Source organism: Rhipicephalus microplus, chromosome 2, assembly GCF_043290135.1.
Source record: "Rhipicephalus microplus isolate Deutch F79 chromosome 2, USDA_Rmic, whole genome shotgun sequence".
Taxonomy (NCBI): Eukaryota; Metazoa; Arthropoda; class Arachnida; order Ixodida; family Ixodidae; genus Rhipicephalus; species Rhipicephalus microplus.
This window is the reverse complement of record NC_134701.1, coordinates 162,844,294-162,862,533: the sequence shown is the minus strand read 5'-3', so window position 1 is coordinate 162,862,533 and position 18,240 is coordinate 162,844,294. Positions and strand designations below refer to the sequence as shown.

General features: G+C 47.2%; 1 protein-coding gene across 2 annotated transcripts in view; it reads right to left on the bottom strand.

Annotated features, from left to right (window-relative positions):
- Positions 1-4,317: 4,317 nt before the first annotated feature.
- Positions 4,318-18,240, bottom strand: part of LOC142796431 (uncharacterized) — a 31,868-nt gene continuing 17,945 nt past the window's right edge. For both annotated transcript variants that reach the window (XM_075887029.1, XM_075887030.1), the window contains one exon: positions 4,318-6,310. In XM_075887029.1, coding sequence (XP_075743144.1) covers positions 4,708-6,310 — 1,603 coding nt within the window. In that variant the 3' untranslated portion in view covers positions 4,318-4,707. The remainder of the gene's footprint in view (positions 6,311-18,240) is intronic.

Genomic DNA, 18,240 nt, shown 5'->3' with positions numbered 1-18,240 from the left:
GCTTACCGTACTTAATTGCGCGTGCAATTTTCTTGATTTTTGCAAATGTGGGTGAGTGGCGGCATTTGGTGTCTTTTTTTCGAGCTAATGGCGAGATGGAGGGAGTGGAGCCACCACCTTAATGCATGCCGACACCATACAGTACACGGTGTTACGATCGGTACTTGGGCAGAAAAGGAAGCGGCAATCCCTGTTCTTCGAACAAGTCACCGAGAGGCTGCCGTACTGTTGAAAGCCATTCTAGCCCGTGTATTGTCCTTCCGAGCCGGGAACTGAGGCGCTCTGCAGTTCAGCGTGGCATTGTGTTCGACGAGACGACCACAATGGTTATCGGTCGCGACATCCTCTATGAAGGGACAGTGGCGCAACCGCAGATCACAAGTCGTCCCGATAATTGAACGTGGTGAGTAGCGGTCCTTTTGCTGCATCGGTATGGGCGTGGAACCCATCATCCAGCGGCATTCTCACGCCCACGAATGTGCAGGGTGGTGGCCACGTTCCAGTTAAGCGCGCCGACCTGTCGGAAGTGTCGTGCGTCTTGTAATTGTACAACGTAATCAGAAGCCTTTTCCTTCATCCAGAAACCGGGGGAAACGATATTCTTTATAATCAGTCCTCGCGGGCAACTTAAGGAGATTTGGAACGCGACATTGTCATGATGTAGTTCTCTTCATTTTTTTCCGACATAAATAAATGTTTGTATATTATCTGCAAACGAATGCACCTTCATCCCATGAGTGATGGAATAAACGGGTACAGTTGCGGGGGCATCTTAAAATATATGTAGTGAACACTGACGCTGCGATCGTTCAGAGATGATGACTCAGAAGAATGGGTATATACGAACGTTTCTAGTCTAGAAACGTTGGTATATACTGCATGAATTTGGCTAGTCTTCATGGCTTGTTGGCTTCGAACGCACTTCTGGCTATGTTTATTGCAGTGTTTCGATGGTGTTTCACATAAAACAACAAACCATTTTAAACTTTGTGACTGATATTTGGATTGGCGAGTCTAGAAAATGAAAGTGATGAAGCGTAACTGCTAAATCTTTGCCAATCATTGCCTCGTGACAAAGCAGCTCCAAGCCACGCGAAACCAAGTGAAGCCGAAGGTACGAAGGATAGACAAATCCACGTACTACCTACAATTTCCGCGATCGCATAATTTCCATGCTCGCTGAAGCGACTTGGTTTGCAGCTTCCATATACACTAGTGCTCGAGTTCGCTCTATAGTGCATTTATAGGGAAGCTCTATGCCAGCTACCCACATATGACGACAGCCACCGCACCCTAGCTGCAACTACTGGTGGCAGCGGTAGGATGTCTTCGACCCCCGAGTTGTAAACTTGTTGAAACCTTTAACCTTCGCCCTTGAAAGTCGAACGTGATAGCGATATCCTGTCTCTTGAGCCATTGCATGGCGCGCATTTCATGCACTTAGTGCATGTAATCTTTTCGGACTCGCTATACACCCACTACATAGCCTTAAAGGGGCCCTGAAACGCTTTTTCAAGTAACCACGGAATGAATTCACATGAAAAGCCTATTGCCTCACGTATTCAACGCCACAAAAATTTTAAGAATCCGTCCAGTAAGAGTGGAGTTACAAAGGTTTGTCGCATGCTGCAATTGCATTCTCTCTTCGCTCGTCTCGACGAAAGCGCTGGAAGCTAAGCAGGGAGGAATCGCAGGGCCACAGAAAAACACCGCACGCGCCTCCTGGCCTTGAGCACTTTTTTTCTTTCTTTTTTTTTTCTTGGAACGCGCCGCTTTTTTGGTGTGATCACGCGCGCACGCGTGGACAAGTCGCGGCCTCCCGCGGCGATCTCTGTAACGAGCGAGCGTGCCATGTTCAAGTCAGTCAATGGCTGATAGGTGGCTGATCTACGTGTGATTTTTTGGCATAATCTGCCATCTGTCGAGAGAAGAGAGAGCAATCTTCAGCTGACTTTGATAATTTATTGTGAATTCCAGGCCACGTGCTGTGCTAAAATATTTGGCTGGCGTGCTGTCGGGAGCCCTACTACCAATCGGCAGCGTTTTCTAGCCATGCTTAAAAAGTGTTGCATGGCCCCTTTAAGGGAATAGGCGCAATAACGTGTGTGCCTTTTGTATTGTGTGACTGCTTTTCAATCATAGTTATTATGATAATCACAAAATGTATATGCAAAATCTCATATTATATAGCAGTTCAAGGCGGATTCTCAAAATAATTTCAGACGATATACATACAGATCATGCAAAAAGCCTTCATAGTTAATAAATGGCCTTCTGCAAAAGCACTTAGAAGAGATAAATATAATAAATATGATATAGCTTAAGATACCTCACAATGTGAAGAGAAATATGGCACTGGCATTTTCTTTGGGACCTTCGGCTAGTCCTTCTCACTAGCACTTCCCAATTTTTCGTCAGTATTTTCTGCAGGATTTATGGCGGTGATTGTGGCATTAAGAAATCTCAGCCCGCCAGCATCAAGTGTGGCCACAGTAACCGATTTGTTATCTTTGTGTTCGGCGCTCGCCTCGAATTGCGATTCGTATTTATCGCGCATGTTTAATTTCATGGTCTCGACTCCTATAACTTTAATGAGATCTATTTGGGTTCCTGAACATAGGGGGATAAAAATGAATGAAATGGCGGACATGGCGAAAGCCACTCTCAGTGGTCCGGAGCTTTCCATTATTCTCACAACCGCACTCATAATACGCGACAGATTTCGAAGGCATGCCATAATTCTCGAATCTTGTTCCATAAGCGTGCTAAGTGCTCGTCAAAACGCAAAGAAGAAGTTATTTTTACGAATGAAATTACGCTGTAGAGTTCCAAAACTAAATTCCTACATGCATAGAGCTGGTCCGGCTCCTTCCCTTCTTTGCTCATTATGTAACCAAAGTCAAACAGTCAAGCATTCTTTTTTATTGTGTAGTTGCTTTAGACCACTGAGGGAAAAAATTCTTAAGGCGGCTTTTAATCGAATTAGATTGGATTTTGTTTGTAATATTCTCTTATTGAGAGCTTCCACATTGAATCATTGTAAAGGAGACATCTGTTCTGCTATAGCGAAATTCTTAATCAAATCAAGATGGTTTTGATTTCAAATCTCTCGATTAGTAAAAAAAAATTCTGTCCATTTTATAATTCATTATAGTTACAATTAACATGTGATCTTCTCTAAATTATCCATTTCTTGGCCAATCCCTCGAGTGGTTGTGAGCCATGCTTTTAGGCCATCATTATCATCATCACATGTTCTGTCGCCGGATGGCAATGTACGCTAGTACCACGCATTACTACGGCAATATTTCGTGTTGTACCGTGAACCATCTGCACAGGACGCATGTATTTATAAAGCGTGAGAGCTACATTCATTACATTTCCAAGCAGAGGAAGTTATTTTCAATTTATTCACAAGCGCAGGCGTGGCTGTGTGGTAGAACACCCGCTTTCCACGCAAACTATTCGAATTCAGTCCCCACTCAGACCGAGAATATTTATTACTTTATTTTTATATTTATTTTTTTTCACAATTCGTCTAGCTTCTAGGGACAGCCTAGGTCCAGACCAAGAAATTCGTCAGATCTTTTTTTTCACAATGCCGTCTCACGTATGTTAACATTGTCATTGCGTCAACCTCCTCCGAAGCTTCTAGGGACAGCCTAGGTCCAGACCAAGAAATTCGTCAGATTTCTTAATGTTGTGACCACCACCACCACCATATTCGCAGTTCGGCAAGTGACATCCTCTATGTTTAGCAAAAGATTGGCAGATTGCTGAACACAATGTTGTTCATCACATGAATTGACTGACTCGTTTGTCAGGCAACAATTGTGGTGACGTTAACCGTTGAAATATGAACCTGTACCATTTTTAATAATGTACCACCAATCGCAACAGTTCCTTGCGCAACCGATGCAGTGAAGTTTACCACCCCTTTTCTTGTGGCTCATGGTGACCACTCCGCTGGTTCGTCGCCACAGTATTATCGAAGTATACCAGGCAGTGGTCATACACAACGGAAAAGGTGATAACCACAAATGGCGTCTGGTGCACTAAAGTATGTCTTATGCAGTACTAAATAAACTACTGAAATAAACAGCTGCAAGGAGGACACATTCCTAACACTTCTAAGCGACACCCTAAGAGATACTAGATATCGCCGAGGTTGATTTAAAACTTACACAACACGTATATATTTCCATGATATATAACTTCCATTATATATCTCCATAAAATATATGAATATATCCGTTCATATGCTCATGGAGGCAAACCTAAAACTTTTGTTGTGAAGAAGAAAATTTCACGCTAACATTGTCGCCGTAAGTAAAGAAGCTTTAATGAAAAATAAAATCGGTTTCACAGAACGTTGGTGGAGCAGGTCCACATAAAAGCAGGAGGAAAGAAAACTATGTACAAGATCGAAAGTGACGCCGGTGGGCAAAACCTTCGCACTTTTCGGGGCTGTCCGTTTCGTCCACGCCAACGGACTTGCGGGCCTCAAAGAATCTTTTCGAAGTTAGAGGTGCCGCGGCTTCCTGAGCAAAAGAAGGGGGCACGCGAGATGACAGTTGCAAGCTTTCAATGAGTCGTGTCTGATAGCTCTTCAAGTGTCGGCGTTTGATGCCGAGCTAGGGCGCGGGAAACGAATGGTCTCACTGTGCACGGAGGCTTCGATGCATCCTGCCGATGCAAAGTGATGTTTCATTGGGATGACCTTCGACGACAGATGGTAAAGTTGGTACGCTCCCAGAACATTTTGAGAGATATGGAGGAATCGTCTTCATCTTCACCGCAGTGTGCCGAGGCAGAATCACCGCTGTTGCATCCCGGAGGGCCGCTTCCACAGGATGGGCGGGAGACCGGCGCTGGTGACTTAGCGGGCGTCGGCTCGGCGGCTCTGCTATTGGTGCAGCGTGGCTGGTTGTAGTCGGCACGCTGCTGTTGCTGCCTCCAGGGCTTGCGCGACGAGGAATCGCCATTGGCCTTCTTGTTGGATTGATGCCTACCCCCGCTGCTATTGTCGACGGCCGCGACAGGCCTAGCGCCGGCGGACTGCATGTCGCGGGAAGTAGAAGACTGCTGTTGTGGTGCGGGTCTCGTTCCCGAGTACTGGCGTTGAGCTTGTTGCTGGTGCCCACATCCTCCGCCAGCACCTTGCTTCTGGTTATAACGACGTGCGCGATGTGACGGTGGTGGAGTCGCTGCGGCCGACACATTTGCTGGGCTAGACATTCTAGAACCTCCCCCGCCGACACTGCGGCAGCAGTATGGCAGCGAACTTCGGTTGCCGACAAATCCTCCGCGATTCCCGACGTCCGGATAGACATCCTGCCTCATCCTGTCCTTGTTCCACGAGTTGGTACTGTTGCATTGGCGGTTGTTATTGTTGGTGCGGTTCCGATTCCGGCTCGCTGAGTGGCACCCACCTCGAGCCGACTGCTGCTTGCCCTTCTCATAAGCACCCCCGCCATCGGAGTAGTGCTGATGGAGGTTGTGGTTTAATAATATAGGTCGGTTGTTGGAACCCTCTCGGCACTGCGCATTCGGTGGGTAACGGCCGCCATCGTTCATCTTGCCCTGCCTGCCGGCTTGTGGTGCCCTGTCCAGGCAGGAAGGCGGTGGCATAGCGTGGTCGTGCTCGTTGTAACGGCGTGTGCTGTAGTACTCGCGTCGTGGGTAAGTGGGCCGCCTGTAGTCGTTGGGAATCTTGCGCTGCTGATGGATCGCGTTCGTTGTTTCTTGCCTCTGCGCATACGGCGGCTGCTGGTTCATCGTCACTGGCCGAGCGCACGCAGCTTCCTTAGCTTCAGTGTCCGTATGGCGGGGAACGACGATGGGACTCGCTTTGCCTTCCTTGCTTTCGCCAGTTTCCTCACCGCACTTCTGTTCGACGCCCTCCTGTTTGATGCCTTCACTCGGAGCACTCGCGTCGGCTGCTGCGCTTGTCGGCTCGGGGCTGCCCTGTTCCGGAGCAGCGCTAGTCACAACAACTACAGGGTCGCGGTTCGGACTCGTAGTTCTCGACGGAGGCGCCGGTGGCGAGCAGGTTTTTCGGGTAGCCCTGGAAAGGGTTATGTCATCGGCAATGAACCGTTGGAAGAAGACAGAGGACGCCTGACGCTGTAGCACCCGCAACGGGGGGCAGAGTCTCTGATCGCTGCGGTCGTAGAGGCCGTGGTCCGAGACAGAACGCCAGACACCGCCATCCACGAAGACATCCACCGAGTTGTATGAGACGGGCGCGCTGATGAATTGTGGCGGCAACAGGAAGTGCTGGGACGGAAACTGAGCCGGTGGGCGCCACCTGTGTGGGGGGAAATATATTGTGTAAGCTTGTTTCCGCACCATTAGGATATATACTGCCCATAAGAATGCAGATCCCTTGTCCTGTAATTCTGTACTTCGACCACGTTACGGCACATAGTCGGGGCGAAGGTAGTCTTAGTGAATAGTTGCTGAATCTTGCGCCTGTTGTAATAATGACTCATTGATTAAAATTTCCTTAGAAATCATTTCATTAAACTTCAGCATCTTTCGTTTCAAATGTGGCTGGAAATTTGTTGTTATGTGACTTTTGTTTTTTATTCTTAGTTTACAAAGTCATTTTGGTCGAAAGCTATACAGTCGGCGCACTTGTTGACATTTACGCAACATGCCCTAAAGAGAGGCAGAAGAGCCTAAGGAAGACATTATCTTCCAGGCTTTCTTGGTCGACATGATTAAAGGTGCAGAAACTACTTGATGGTCAAGCCAACGTAGCTCTAACGACAAGATGACATGCTGTACCACATCTCGGTAAAACTTAGTGGCGGTTCAAAACCCCACTAGCACAAGAAAACGGCCTATTGCAATAACTGAAGCTTTCACAGCATTTCCGAACTTAGCGAAATTGCCTCACTCATTATTAATTTACGATCTCCGTATATCGTACACGGCCTGATATTTACTGTGAAGTGACACTTATTCCGCTATACACTGGTGGAAGCATTCCAGCGTTAAAGTGGCCCTGCAACACATTTTGAGCTTTCGACGCTACCAAAAACACGCGAGCCAAACGTTATAGCGCCACCTCCTCCCCAGAACACGGCCTAAAGAATTCAAAATAAATGCTCAAAGTCCACAAAACATCGCTATCTCTTCTCTCGACAAATGACGACACAAGCTTGAAAATCACTCGTCACAGCCATTAGACAGTTATAGTCTGGTGGACTATAATGCCGATGCGCTGCACGCTTTACGTGCTGCACCATGTACCAGGAGGAGGAATAAACTTTATTATAAGAAACCAGCAGGTTTAGGTGACCGGGCCTAGGCCTCCCATGAGGGGACGTCAAGGGCTTGCCTCGACGCCGCCTAACGGGCGTGCTGGGTCGCCCAGGTTTGGTCATAAAGAGCGGGACTCCGCAGAGCCTCATGGAGCTTCGACGAAAGGGTCGTGGCGTTAGTGTGTCGGTACTGTGCCGGGCACTCCCACAGCATGTGCGGAAGCGTAGCCGGGTGAGTGCCGCAGCACCGGCTGTGGGAGATTGTGTACACGTCCGGGAATATGAGGTGAAAGCGGGAGGGTGAAGGATACGTGTTTGTTTGAAGTAAACGCAAAGTGGTTGACATGTGCCCGGTTGAGCTTGGGGTGAGGTGTCGAAAGGCTTGGCGTCTGAGGTAAAAGTTCTTAAACCAGACCATGGTAGGTAGTCAGGTTGTCCCTGGTGTCCATCTCGTCTCCAGTAGCTCCAGTGTGGTTGACAAGGCCTCGCGCAAGGGAGTAGGTGACCTCGTTGAGCTTGCACACGATATCTTTATACTTAGCGTGACCGTGTTTGCTTTTTTGACGTAATATGCGTAAAACATGACGGCAGTTTTGGACGCTTACTTCGAAATTAAGTTAGCGTTGGTAAGGACGGATTCACTTCTTTTGTAGCAAACGACTGTGCAAAATGATTTCGCTTTTCCTCAAGTAACCTCGACCCCCGAGCATTACGGATAACTTAGCCGAGTTTTGAAATCTCTTCCTATTTCGAACGCTTCTAGACCTAACTGAAAATTGGCGTAAACAAATCGGCAACAAATATTTTTGCGTTTGGTGCATGGTTCTTATTCATTTACTTTTACTGTTGCTAAGAAAAAGCAGTAAGATTGCTTCGCGCGGTGATGCAGACAAACATTCTCGCTTTTTTTTTCTTTTCACTGCTCTAACTTACTCACCCTCCGCTAGGTGGCGCCATCGTCGCAGCTGGAGCACCCAAGCCACGTAAACGTTATACGACTAAACAAACTCGCTGTCCGCAACAAATGTTAGTGCCACGGGAACGCTACTCCTTTCACCCCCACTATGACGCAGATGCTAATCTATAACTTTCTATTGCATCCATCATTGGCTAATCAGCTTAGATAAAACAAGTTCGCTTGAGAAACTGTTGATTCAACGTGTCCCTACATTACGTTTATTAGAGCAGAATTTCAATAAAAAAAATACTTCAGAATGCTAAAACAATGAAGGGAACTAGCATTTTACTTTAATATGTCTATTCGCAATCACCATTAAAGAAGCGCAAGTTTCTGTGGGAAAGCGCAAGAAATGATGAGCTTCGAGGTGTCACTTGTACACGACAAACTCAAGGTAGACAAGCTTCATTACTCTTGGGACAAATCACAAAATAAACACGTACTGGTTGCGCAAGGTCTCTCTGGGCAAACAGAAGCATGTACTAACTCAAATCGGCGAAGTAAACGCCAAAAGTATCTTAAATAAAACAAGCTTGCTTGATATATTATCACTTCAACATGGCCCCCCTATTACAGTTAGATGCTTTCGTGATGCCAAGTTAGTCTTGGTATCACGAGGAAGTTAACGACCAATATGTATGTCCCCCTACCTACAATGTTTATAGAGTGGATAAGTTTTCTATGGGAGGAGGTGTGGCAATTTTAGTTAAAAATCAGGTTGAAGTCATGGTTCTTGAAATAACGCCTGTGCATTAGCGTATCACTTTATGGCTATAGCTTCCTACTTTGAGCAGCGTATATGCCTCTTGATGCCACCCCTGAATTGTTGCATGAATTGCGCTGTACTATGAATAAATACTTACGTACCCAGCGTATTCTTTTAGGTGACTTCAATCTGCCTGGTACAGACTGGGTGCGCCTTGACTCTGGGATTCAGCACAATCGGGATGTTAACATACTTTTTGATATCATGTTCATCCATCGTCTCGTGCAAGCTGTACTTTAGCCTACACGTGTGCAAGCTTCCTCGTCCTCAGTTTTAGACCTGGTACTCTTTGCACGCAAATTTGTTGAGTTCACGGTGGTGGTCGAGCACGGGCTATCACATCACTGTCTTTTCTAGATTATCTTGCTACTTGTGTTCTGCAGGAAAACCTAATTATCTGCCCAATTTGTCAAAGATTATTCTTGTGCAAACAAAGCATATGTAATTCATTACTTAGAAAACCGCTTAACTGATTTTGACTGGAATAACATGAAGACACTTTGGACTTTTCAAAGATGTGTGTCAGTTTTTCTAGACAAATTTATCTCAAATAAGAAAAAAATGAACATGGATCAATCTCAACATTATTCATATGAAGTGCAAAATGAAGCTTTTGAAGAATGTACAAGTGCAGTCATTAAAAATGATCCAAGTGAGTTTTGGAATTACATTGCGGAGAAGAAAAAAAACATTATCACAAACTCCACTGAATGAACACTGATAATCTCGTGCTTGCCAATTATTTTATTTGTATTTTTCTAGTTTGTTTTTCTAACGGTGTTTTCTTTTCCATTTCTAGCGATTGTTCACACAAGTGTGCAGTGCCGCAACTTTCCGATGTAAAATTCATATCGGAGCTAGGTGTTCCTACTATACTCCTAAACCCCAAACCCAAATGCTCCTGCGGACCTGACAATAACTCTAGTTTGTTTCTTTGTAGATATGCGGCAACTTTATCGCAGTTTCTTGTTATAATATTTCGAACGTTATTATTGTCAAAATAACTGAGTGACTCGAGGATAGCCCTCATGGCACCAATTCATGAGAAGGGAGACCGTCTTCTTGCAGTAAATTACCGTCCCATCTTTTTTACGTCATCATGTTGCGAACTGATTGAACATCTTATCGCAAACAGCATAACTGCATAGTTATATAAGCAATCTGCTTTATCTCATTATCTGCATGGGTTCAGGAGGGGGCATTTTGCTGTCACACAGCTGATCACTGTTCATTCCTCTGCACCAACTCTTGACCAAACCGGACAAACTGACAAGTTTTCTAGACTTCTCAAAAGCATTCGACACTGTTATTCACGATGAATTAATTGTGAAAGTTGAAAACGCAGTAATTCCAGGATTTTTTATTTCTCGGCTCGCTGCATATTTGTCAAACCGGAATCAGTTCGTCAGAATTAATGGGGAGAAATCAGGCCCCCTGCCGGTGACATCTAGTGTGTCGCAGGGCAGTATCCTCGACCCTCTTCTTTTTATTATGTTATGACGTCTGGGTTGAGGCAGCGTTTATTCAGCCCAAGGGCTCAGCGACGAACGGGCAGTCTGAGACCGAGCGTGCACACACCCGATGATGATTGTGGTGACCCCCAGTGAAGATGAGGACAGGGACCCAGACGGATGATGATTATTAGGATAATGCATATATGAGAAGTGCATAACGAATGCCCACACTAATTCCCCCCACATCTAAGCGGCCAACCTGGCCGTAGGAAATCAATGTGGCAGAGAACGTCGCCTGAAAGGCTTCATGCGAGACACGTGCACGATCTCTGTGGAGCGGTGACGGCGGTCTGTTGGGACGAAAAGTGGGGTCACACGATAATTAACGGGCGAAGTCTATTCGATAGCTATGTAAGGCCCAATGTAGTGTGGCTGGAACTTGTCACACAGACCAGGCGTACGAATAGGTGTGAACAGGAGCACCTCGTCACCAGGTCGGAAGAGTACAAGGCGATGGGATGCGTCATAAATGACTTTTCGATCTTGCTGTCGCGCTTCCGTGTTGATGCGAGCACGATCGCGACACCGAACTAGTCTTCAAAAGTATTCCTCGCTGGAAGACGGAGACGAGTTGACGTCACTGTTGAAAAAGGAAACGTCGAGGAAGAAAGTAGGGGAACGTCCATAAACGAGGTAGAACGGCGAATCACCGGTGGTGCGCGGAACGGCCGTGTTGTAGGGAAAGGTGAGAAATGGTAGGAGAGTATCCCAGTTTTTGTGATCTGGACTGATGTAGACGGCTATCATATCAGCAAGAGTACGGTGAAACCTCTCGGTGAGACCATTGGTCTGAGGGTGGTAGCTTGTAGCTGTCTTGTGTGTTACTCCAGAGGCGCGCAATACTTCATTTAGCACTTCTGACAGGATCAACCTTCCACGGTCACTCAACAATACACGAGGGGCACCATGGCGCAGAATGATGGCGTGAAGAACGAAGTCAGCAACTTCCTAAGCAGGGGCAGTTGATACAGACGTTGTCTCCGCGTAACGTGCCAAGTGGTCTACGGCGGTCGCTATCCATCGTTTGCCAGTGCTTGTGACGGGAAGAGGGCCGTAAAGGTTGGTACCTTCAACTTCAAATGGCGCCGTGGGGCACGGAATCGGCTGTAGAGACCCGGCCGGTGCAGTTGTCTGGATTTTACGACGCTGGCACGGGACACAGGAACCGATGTATAGCGCGTGATGCTAGTAGAAATACCGGGCCAGTAGAAGCGACTTCGAATGCGATCGTGAGTTTTTTTTAATGCCAAGATGTCCGGCAGTCAAGTCATCGTTGAAGGCTTTAAGCACGTCAAGTCGAAGAGAGTGTGGTAACACAGGGTCCCAGCGTTGAACATCAGGGTGGTAGAAGTGACGGTACAGGACTCCATTTTCCTGCTTAAATCGCAAGAGTTGACGGTGCCGCACGTTAGGTGGATGGGAAGCTCCTGAAAGCTGGTCCATAGTATGCCTACAGTACGGGTCAGACAACTGGCAGGAGTGAAGTGTGCGCTTGTCGTCCGATAATAGCTGGTCTATTGAGGCGAGCACAGGCGCTGCAGTAGATGTGATGGCTGAACTTTGACCGATGCTGAGCTCGGTATTCGGTAGCGGGCAGCGTGAAAGGGCGTCGGCGTCTTGGTGTTTTCTACCTGACTTGTAAATGATATCGAAGTCATACTCCTGTAAACGTAGAATCCACCGACCCAAGCGTCCAGACAAGTTCTTCAACGTGGAAAGCCAGCATAGGGCGTGGTGATCGGTAACGATCGTGACATGACGGCCGTGGAGGTAGGGACAGAACTTTTGCATTGCCCAGACCACAGCCAAGCACTCCTGCTCAGCTATGGTATAGTTCTTCTCGGTCGTGGTTAATACTCTACTGGCATACGCAACTACCTTCTCTTGTGAAGAGGTGTCGCGTTGGAGCAGAACGGCACCTATACCACGGCCGCTAGCGTCCGTATGTAGGATAGTCGGTGCGGCCTCATCAAAGTGGCGCAGTACAGGTTCGGACGTGAGGGCACACTTTAACAGGTCGAATGCCATTTGACATTCTTCTGACCACAGAAAGGGCGCGTCGGAAGCTAGAAGCTGGTGCAGTGGAGCCGCCATTGATGCGAATTTTCGTATGAAACGGCGAAAATAGGCAAGACCAAGAAAACTTCGCAACTCCTTCGACCTTTCGAGGTGAGGAAAGCGAAGCACTGCAGCAATTTTGTCCGGCTCCGGCTGAATTCCGTCTTTGGTCACCACCTGGCCCAAAACCTTGATAGCTTTTGTGGCGAAACGACATTTTTTGTGTTGAGTTGGAGGAGACCAGTGGCGGCAAGGCACGTCAGAACGTCATTCAGATGTTGCAGGTGCTGAGGAAACGTTGACGAAAAAGTGACGATGTCGTCCAAGTAGCAGAGACAGCTCTTCCATTTGAGACCGCGTAGCACGGTATCGATCATGTGCTCAAATGTAGCGGGCGCGTTGCACAGCCCGAAAGGCATAACGTTGGATTCGTATAGCCCGTCGGGGGTTGTGAATGCCGTTTTCTCTTTATCGTCTTCATGCACAGGAATTTGCCAGTATCCGGAACGCAGGTCGAGGCTGGAAAAGTATTTTGCGCCTTGTAGAGAATCAAGGGCGTCGTCAATGCGAGGCATTGGGTACAGATCCTTGCGAGTGATCTTGTTGAGCGCCCTATAATCGAAGCAAAAGCGCACGGAGCCACCCTTCTTGCGAACCAGAACCACAGGCGACGACCAAGGGCTAGATGAAAGGCGAATTACCTCTCGTTTGAGCATGTCAGCTACGTTTTCTTTGATAATTTTTCTCTCAGCAGGAGGCACGCGGTAGGGCCGGCGGCGTACAACAGATGTTCCGACTGTGTGGATTCGATGCGTTATGTAGTGCGGCCAAACGTCGAGGAGTAAACATCGAACGAACTTGCGTGTTTCTTTAACAAAGCAAGTAGCTGTTGCGTCTGTGAAGGTGTCAAGTCGTCGCTGCAGTAAAGGCGGAAGAAGATGCAGGCTCACCCCTAGGGCTGTCGTTGGAGGAGACAGCATGAAGTGGCACGACGCACGCAGGCTCGGGATCCGTCATGCAGGCCACCGTGGTGTTTCGGGGGAGTAGCATTTTTTCGGATGTCGTATTCACAGCGGTGATAAGTGCGGAACCATTGAGAAACCGAACTACACCGGAAGCGTGAATGATGCATTTACCGACGCATCTAAATGATGGTGAGACCAGGACATCGCCATGGTCGATGTACTTGGAGGTAATAGTTACAATTCGCTCTTGACCTGGTGGCAATTCGGTATCTTCCGCAGCTGTCAAACGAAGTGGCCTCTGGAAGTCGTTGCTGGGCGTGCAGTCCGTGTCGGTGAGGTGGACGACGCGTTGGCCACAGCAAATAGCCGCGGAGGCAGAAGAAAGAAAATCCCATCCTAAAATTAGTCTGTGAGAGCAGCGGGACAGGACAGCAAACTAGATATGATGGCGGATGCCGTCGATGAAAACACGCACAATACAAAACGCGGAAGGGCGAATGACGTTCCCCTGGGCAGCGACTAACGTGGGACCATCGTAAGGCGTCATTAATTTCTTTAAATTTTCACACAAATCAGCACGTATAACAGACAATGTCGCACCTGTGTCCACCAAAGCATCGACTCGCACTCCTACTTGCACAGAAGCCATGTTGCACGGGCCTGATGGAGGAATTTCAGTCTTTATTTCGAATGTAGTTTTTCCTCCACAAACTGCATCATTTAGTTTTCCGAATGAATATCGGAGGAGAATGAGGCGGGCCGAAGAGGAGAAGTGGAACGGCGGAAGGGCGAAGGCGAGCGGCGTCTCGTGTTTCGGCTGTTCCGTGGTGCAGTCGATGCCGGAGGAGATGGAGACCGGTGCAGGGGCGACAAACAACGCCGACCTTGATAAGAGGCCCCATTGTACGAATCGCGTTCACACACGTCATTCTGACGCTCATCTTGCTGGCGCTTTCGGCAGAAACGAGATATGTGGCCACGATAGCCACAGTAGTAGCAGACAGGGCGGGACGAGCACCAGGGTGGGGAGTAGAAGGCGTTCGGGGCCCCTGGAGTTAGCGCGGTCAGGTGGGCCGAAGGAGGGTCAGGGGGCATCGAACGGTCGTTCACCGGGGGAGCGGCAGCCACTGACGCGTACGATGCCAGCGGCAACGTCGTGTTTACCTCGCTGGGAGGCATAGCAGTGACCTTAGCGGTGGTTCGTATGGGCCGAGACGAGGGTGACTGGACGTGAGCCGGAGAGTTCAGAGATGTCAGTTCTTCCCTGATGATTTCGCGTAATGTCGCGGAGAACACGGTGGAGAAGGTGGGAAACTCATGTTCTGCAACTATTCACGTATTATGTCTCTTATGAGGTCACGGAGAGGTCTGTTAGATTGTTCGCCTATGTCTGGTTGTAGACAAACAGAGTCCAGAGTATTGAGGCACTGACATGTCGTGACGACGTCGGCTATGGTAGCCGGGTTCTGAGCAACCAGGGCATAGAAGGCAAAAGGGCCTATACCCTTCATAATGTGGCGTACTTTGTCGGACTCCAGCATAGATGAATTGGCCCATCGGCAGAGCGCAAGAACGCCCTCGATGTACGACGTGTACGACTCACCGGAATGTTATTGGCGAGTGTCGAGGGTTCTCTTCGCGACTGCGGACCGAATGGCCAGTGTGCCAAAAACGTGACGTAGCTGCTGCTCGAAGGTAGCCCAGTCGGGTATGTCGATTATGTGGTTAAAGTACCACGTCTCGCCACACCGGTCCAAGTAGAAAGATACGTAACGAAGCTTGGTGCTGTCGTCCCAGCGATTAGCAACACTCACGCGGCTGTACTCTTCGAGCCAGTGTTCCACGTCTTCCCCGCGACGTCCGGCGAAGAGAGGGGGATCACGCTGGTGGCTGTGTACGCACACAGGAGGCGCGGCTGGAGACGGCGGGCGAGAGATGGCAGCAGTGATTGTAGCAGCGCCGGCAGGCTCGTTCTGTGACATGCTGCCAGACAGTGGGGGCAATCGGCGGCCTGAGCGCAGCTTCAGGGAGTCGAGCAAACTGGGAGAGGACGAAGGACCGAAAATCCACCTCCACCACGTATGACGTCTGGGTTGAGACAGCGTTTATTCAGTCCAAGGGCTCAGCAATGAACGGGCAGTCTGAGACCGAGCGTGCACACACACGATGATGATTGTGGTGACCCCCACTGAACATGAGGACAGGGACCCAGACGGATGATGATGATTATGATAATGCATTTATGAGAAGGGCATAATGAATGCACACAATATATATATATATATATATATATATATATATATATATATATATATTAACGACATTGTTAACATGGTCGAATGTCGTGCCCCGATTCTATTATTCGCTGATGACTGTGCTTTTTAAAGACTGTAATCCTGTTGATGACCAAATTGGTTTATGTAGTAGTTTAAATATTAATATTGAATGGTGCACGAACTGAGGAATGACTACGCAAACAAAAGCGTTCTAATGCGAATAACCCACAAGGAATGACATCTGCTTCATACGTATAAATTAGGTTCGTCAATCCTGCATGAAGTAATCCAATATAAGTACTTGTAGGAGAGACTTTTAACAACATATTAGCGCAGAATGACCCCATAAGCAATGGTTGCACCTCCGCCTACAGAAAATTATGTCTCCTGAGGCACAATCTTAAAAAAAGTTCCTTCTGATGTAACACTACTGTGCTATAACACCTTAATCAGAAATAAACTAGAATATGCATGTATTTCTGGGGATCCGTACACTAAAACTAATATCAATAACATGGAGGGACTGCAGCGAAAGGCAGATTTATATTCAACAAATTCCCAAGACTGGATTCACCTACAGAACCTATGAAAGCTGACCATATTGAACTACTCGAGGTAAAAAGACAGAAGCAGAGACTGGAACTTTTAAAGCTACTTGACACGAACAATTTGCCACTGGACTCATCTCTAAATATATCGCTCCTATTAACCCGAACCAAGCGTCACTGTAAACAAGCATTAACACATTGCTTCGCGAGAACAAACGCATTCCTCGTACAATTAGAGCATGAAATTGTATAATCGTGTCGGCATGCTAATGCTGATGAATTTTGATCGCTTTTTTAGCAGTTTGCCAAACACATTCACTCTATTCCTGTATTATAGTTTTTAATTTCGATTCTTTACATTTTCATTGTAATAAACATTTTCTTTCAACTTTTTCCCCCATTATGTTCACTGTTGTACTATATTATTGCCCTCACTGCTTGAACTATGCGTCCGCACTATTTAATGAATAAATGAATTTGAGCATGGCACGCTTGGAGGTTACAGGAGCGGCCACGGGAGGCCGCGACTTGTCCACGCATACACGCGCAATCACACTGAAAGGCCACTGATTCGAATAAAAACAAAAGGAGAAAAAGTGCTCAAGGTCATGAGACGGGCGTGACGTATTTTTTCCCCCGTGCCGTTGCTTTCTGCTTAGTTTCCAGCGCTTTCGTCGAGACGAGAGAAAAGAGAGAGAGAGCGTGCGACAAGCCTTGGTAACTGTACTAGTACTGGAGGGACGGTAAAAGTTTTTGCGGCAGTGATTTCGCGATGAAGCAAGCTCCTTTAGTAAATACATTCCATGACAATTTGGAAAAGATTTGCAGGGACCCTTTATATATATGCATAGGCACGCGCAAGGAGGGGGGTGGGGGGTGGCCACCCTACTATGTGGAGGGGGGGGGGTGGCGCAAAGACACACACATTGATATGATAGGGAGGATGGGGGTGCGGTTATAAGCCATCGCTTATAACCGCAGGCACGTAGTCATGTTCTTACATGACACGCATATCATGATTATTATGTCTTCACCAGTCACATATCTTCGCCATCCATTGGTGTCACGTAATGCAAAAGTCGTCTTATATGAAGCTAGGGAAACGGCCGCGAGCGCATCATGAGTGCGGCAGGTAGCCATGTTGTTACATGACACGCATGTTGTGATTATCATGTTTCGATGTGTCATTTACCTTTGCGTCCGTTCGCGCCACGTAATACCGAGTTTGGTGCATGCTAAGCTGGCGAAATGGCCGCGAGCGCATCATGAGCGTAGCATGTAGTCATGTTACATGACCCGCATCTCATGTTATCATGTTTGCACCACTATCATACCTTCGTCATGCATTCATGTCCTGCGATACCAAATTTGGTGTAAGTGAAGCTAGCGAAACTGCCGCGAGCGCATCATGAGCATCATGTTACATGACACGCTTGTCATTATTTTCATGTTAGAGTCTGTCGCTTGTGTTCGCCATTCAAGTGTGTCATACGGTACCAGTTTTGCAACATGCCATGTGAACGAAACCACCGCAAGAGCTGCAGGACCATGAAATGTATATCATGACATTCATGACATACATGTCAGGATTTTCATGTTATGACTAGTCAAATATGTTCTTCATACAGTCATGTTATGTCATACCAAGTTTGGTATCGATTCGGTACTATCATCGAAACGGCCAGGACAGCTAAAAGTCGTACGCGGCTATATAGCTAGATAGATAGCTAGATAAGTATATATATATATATATATATATATATATATATATATATATATATATATATATATATATATATATATATATATATATATAACTAACTAACTAACTAACTAACTAACTAACTAACTAACTAACTAACTAACTAACTAACAAACTAACTA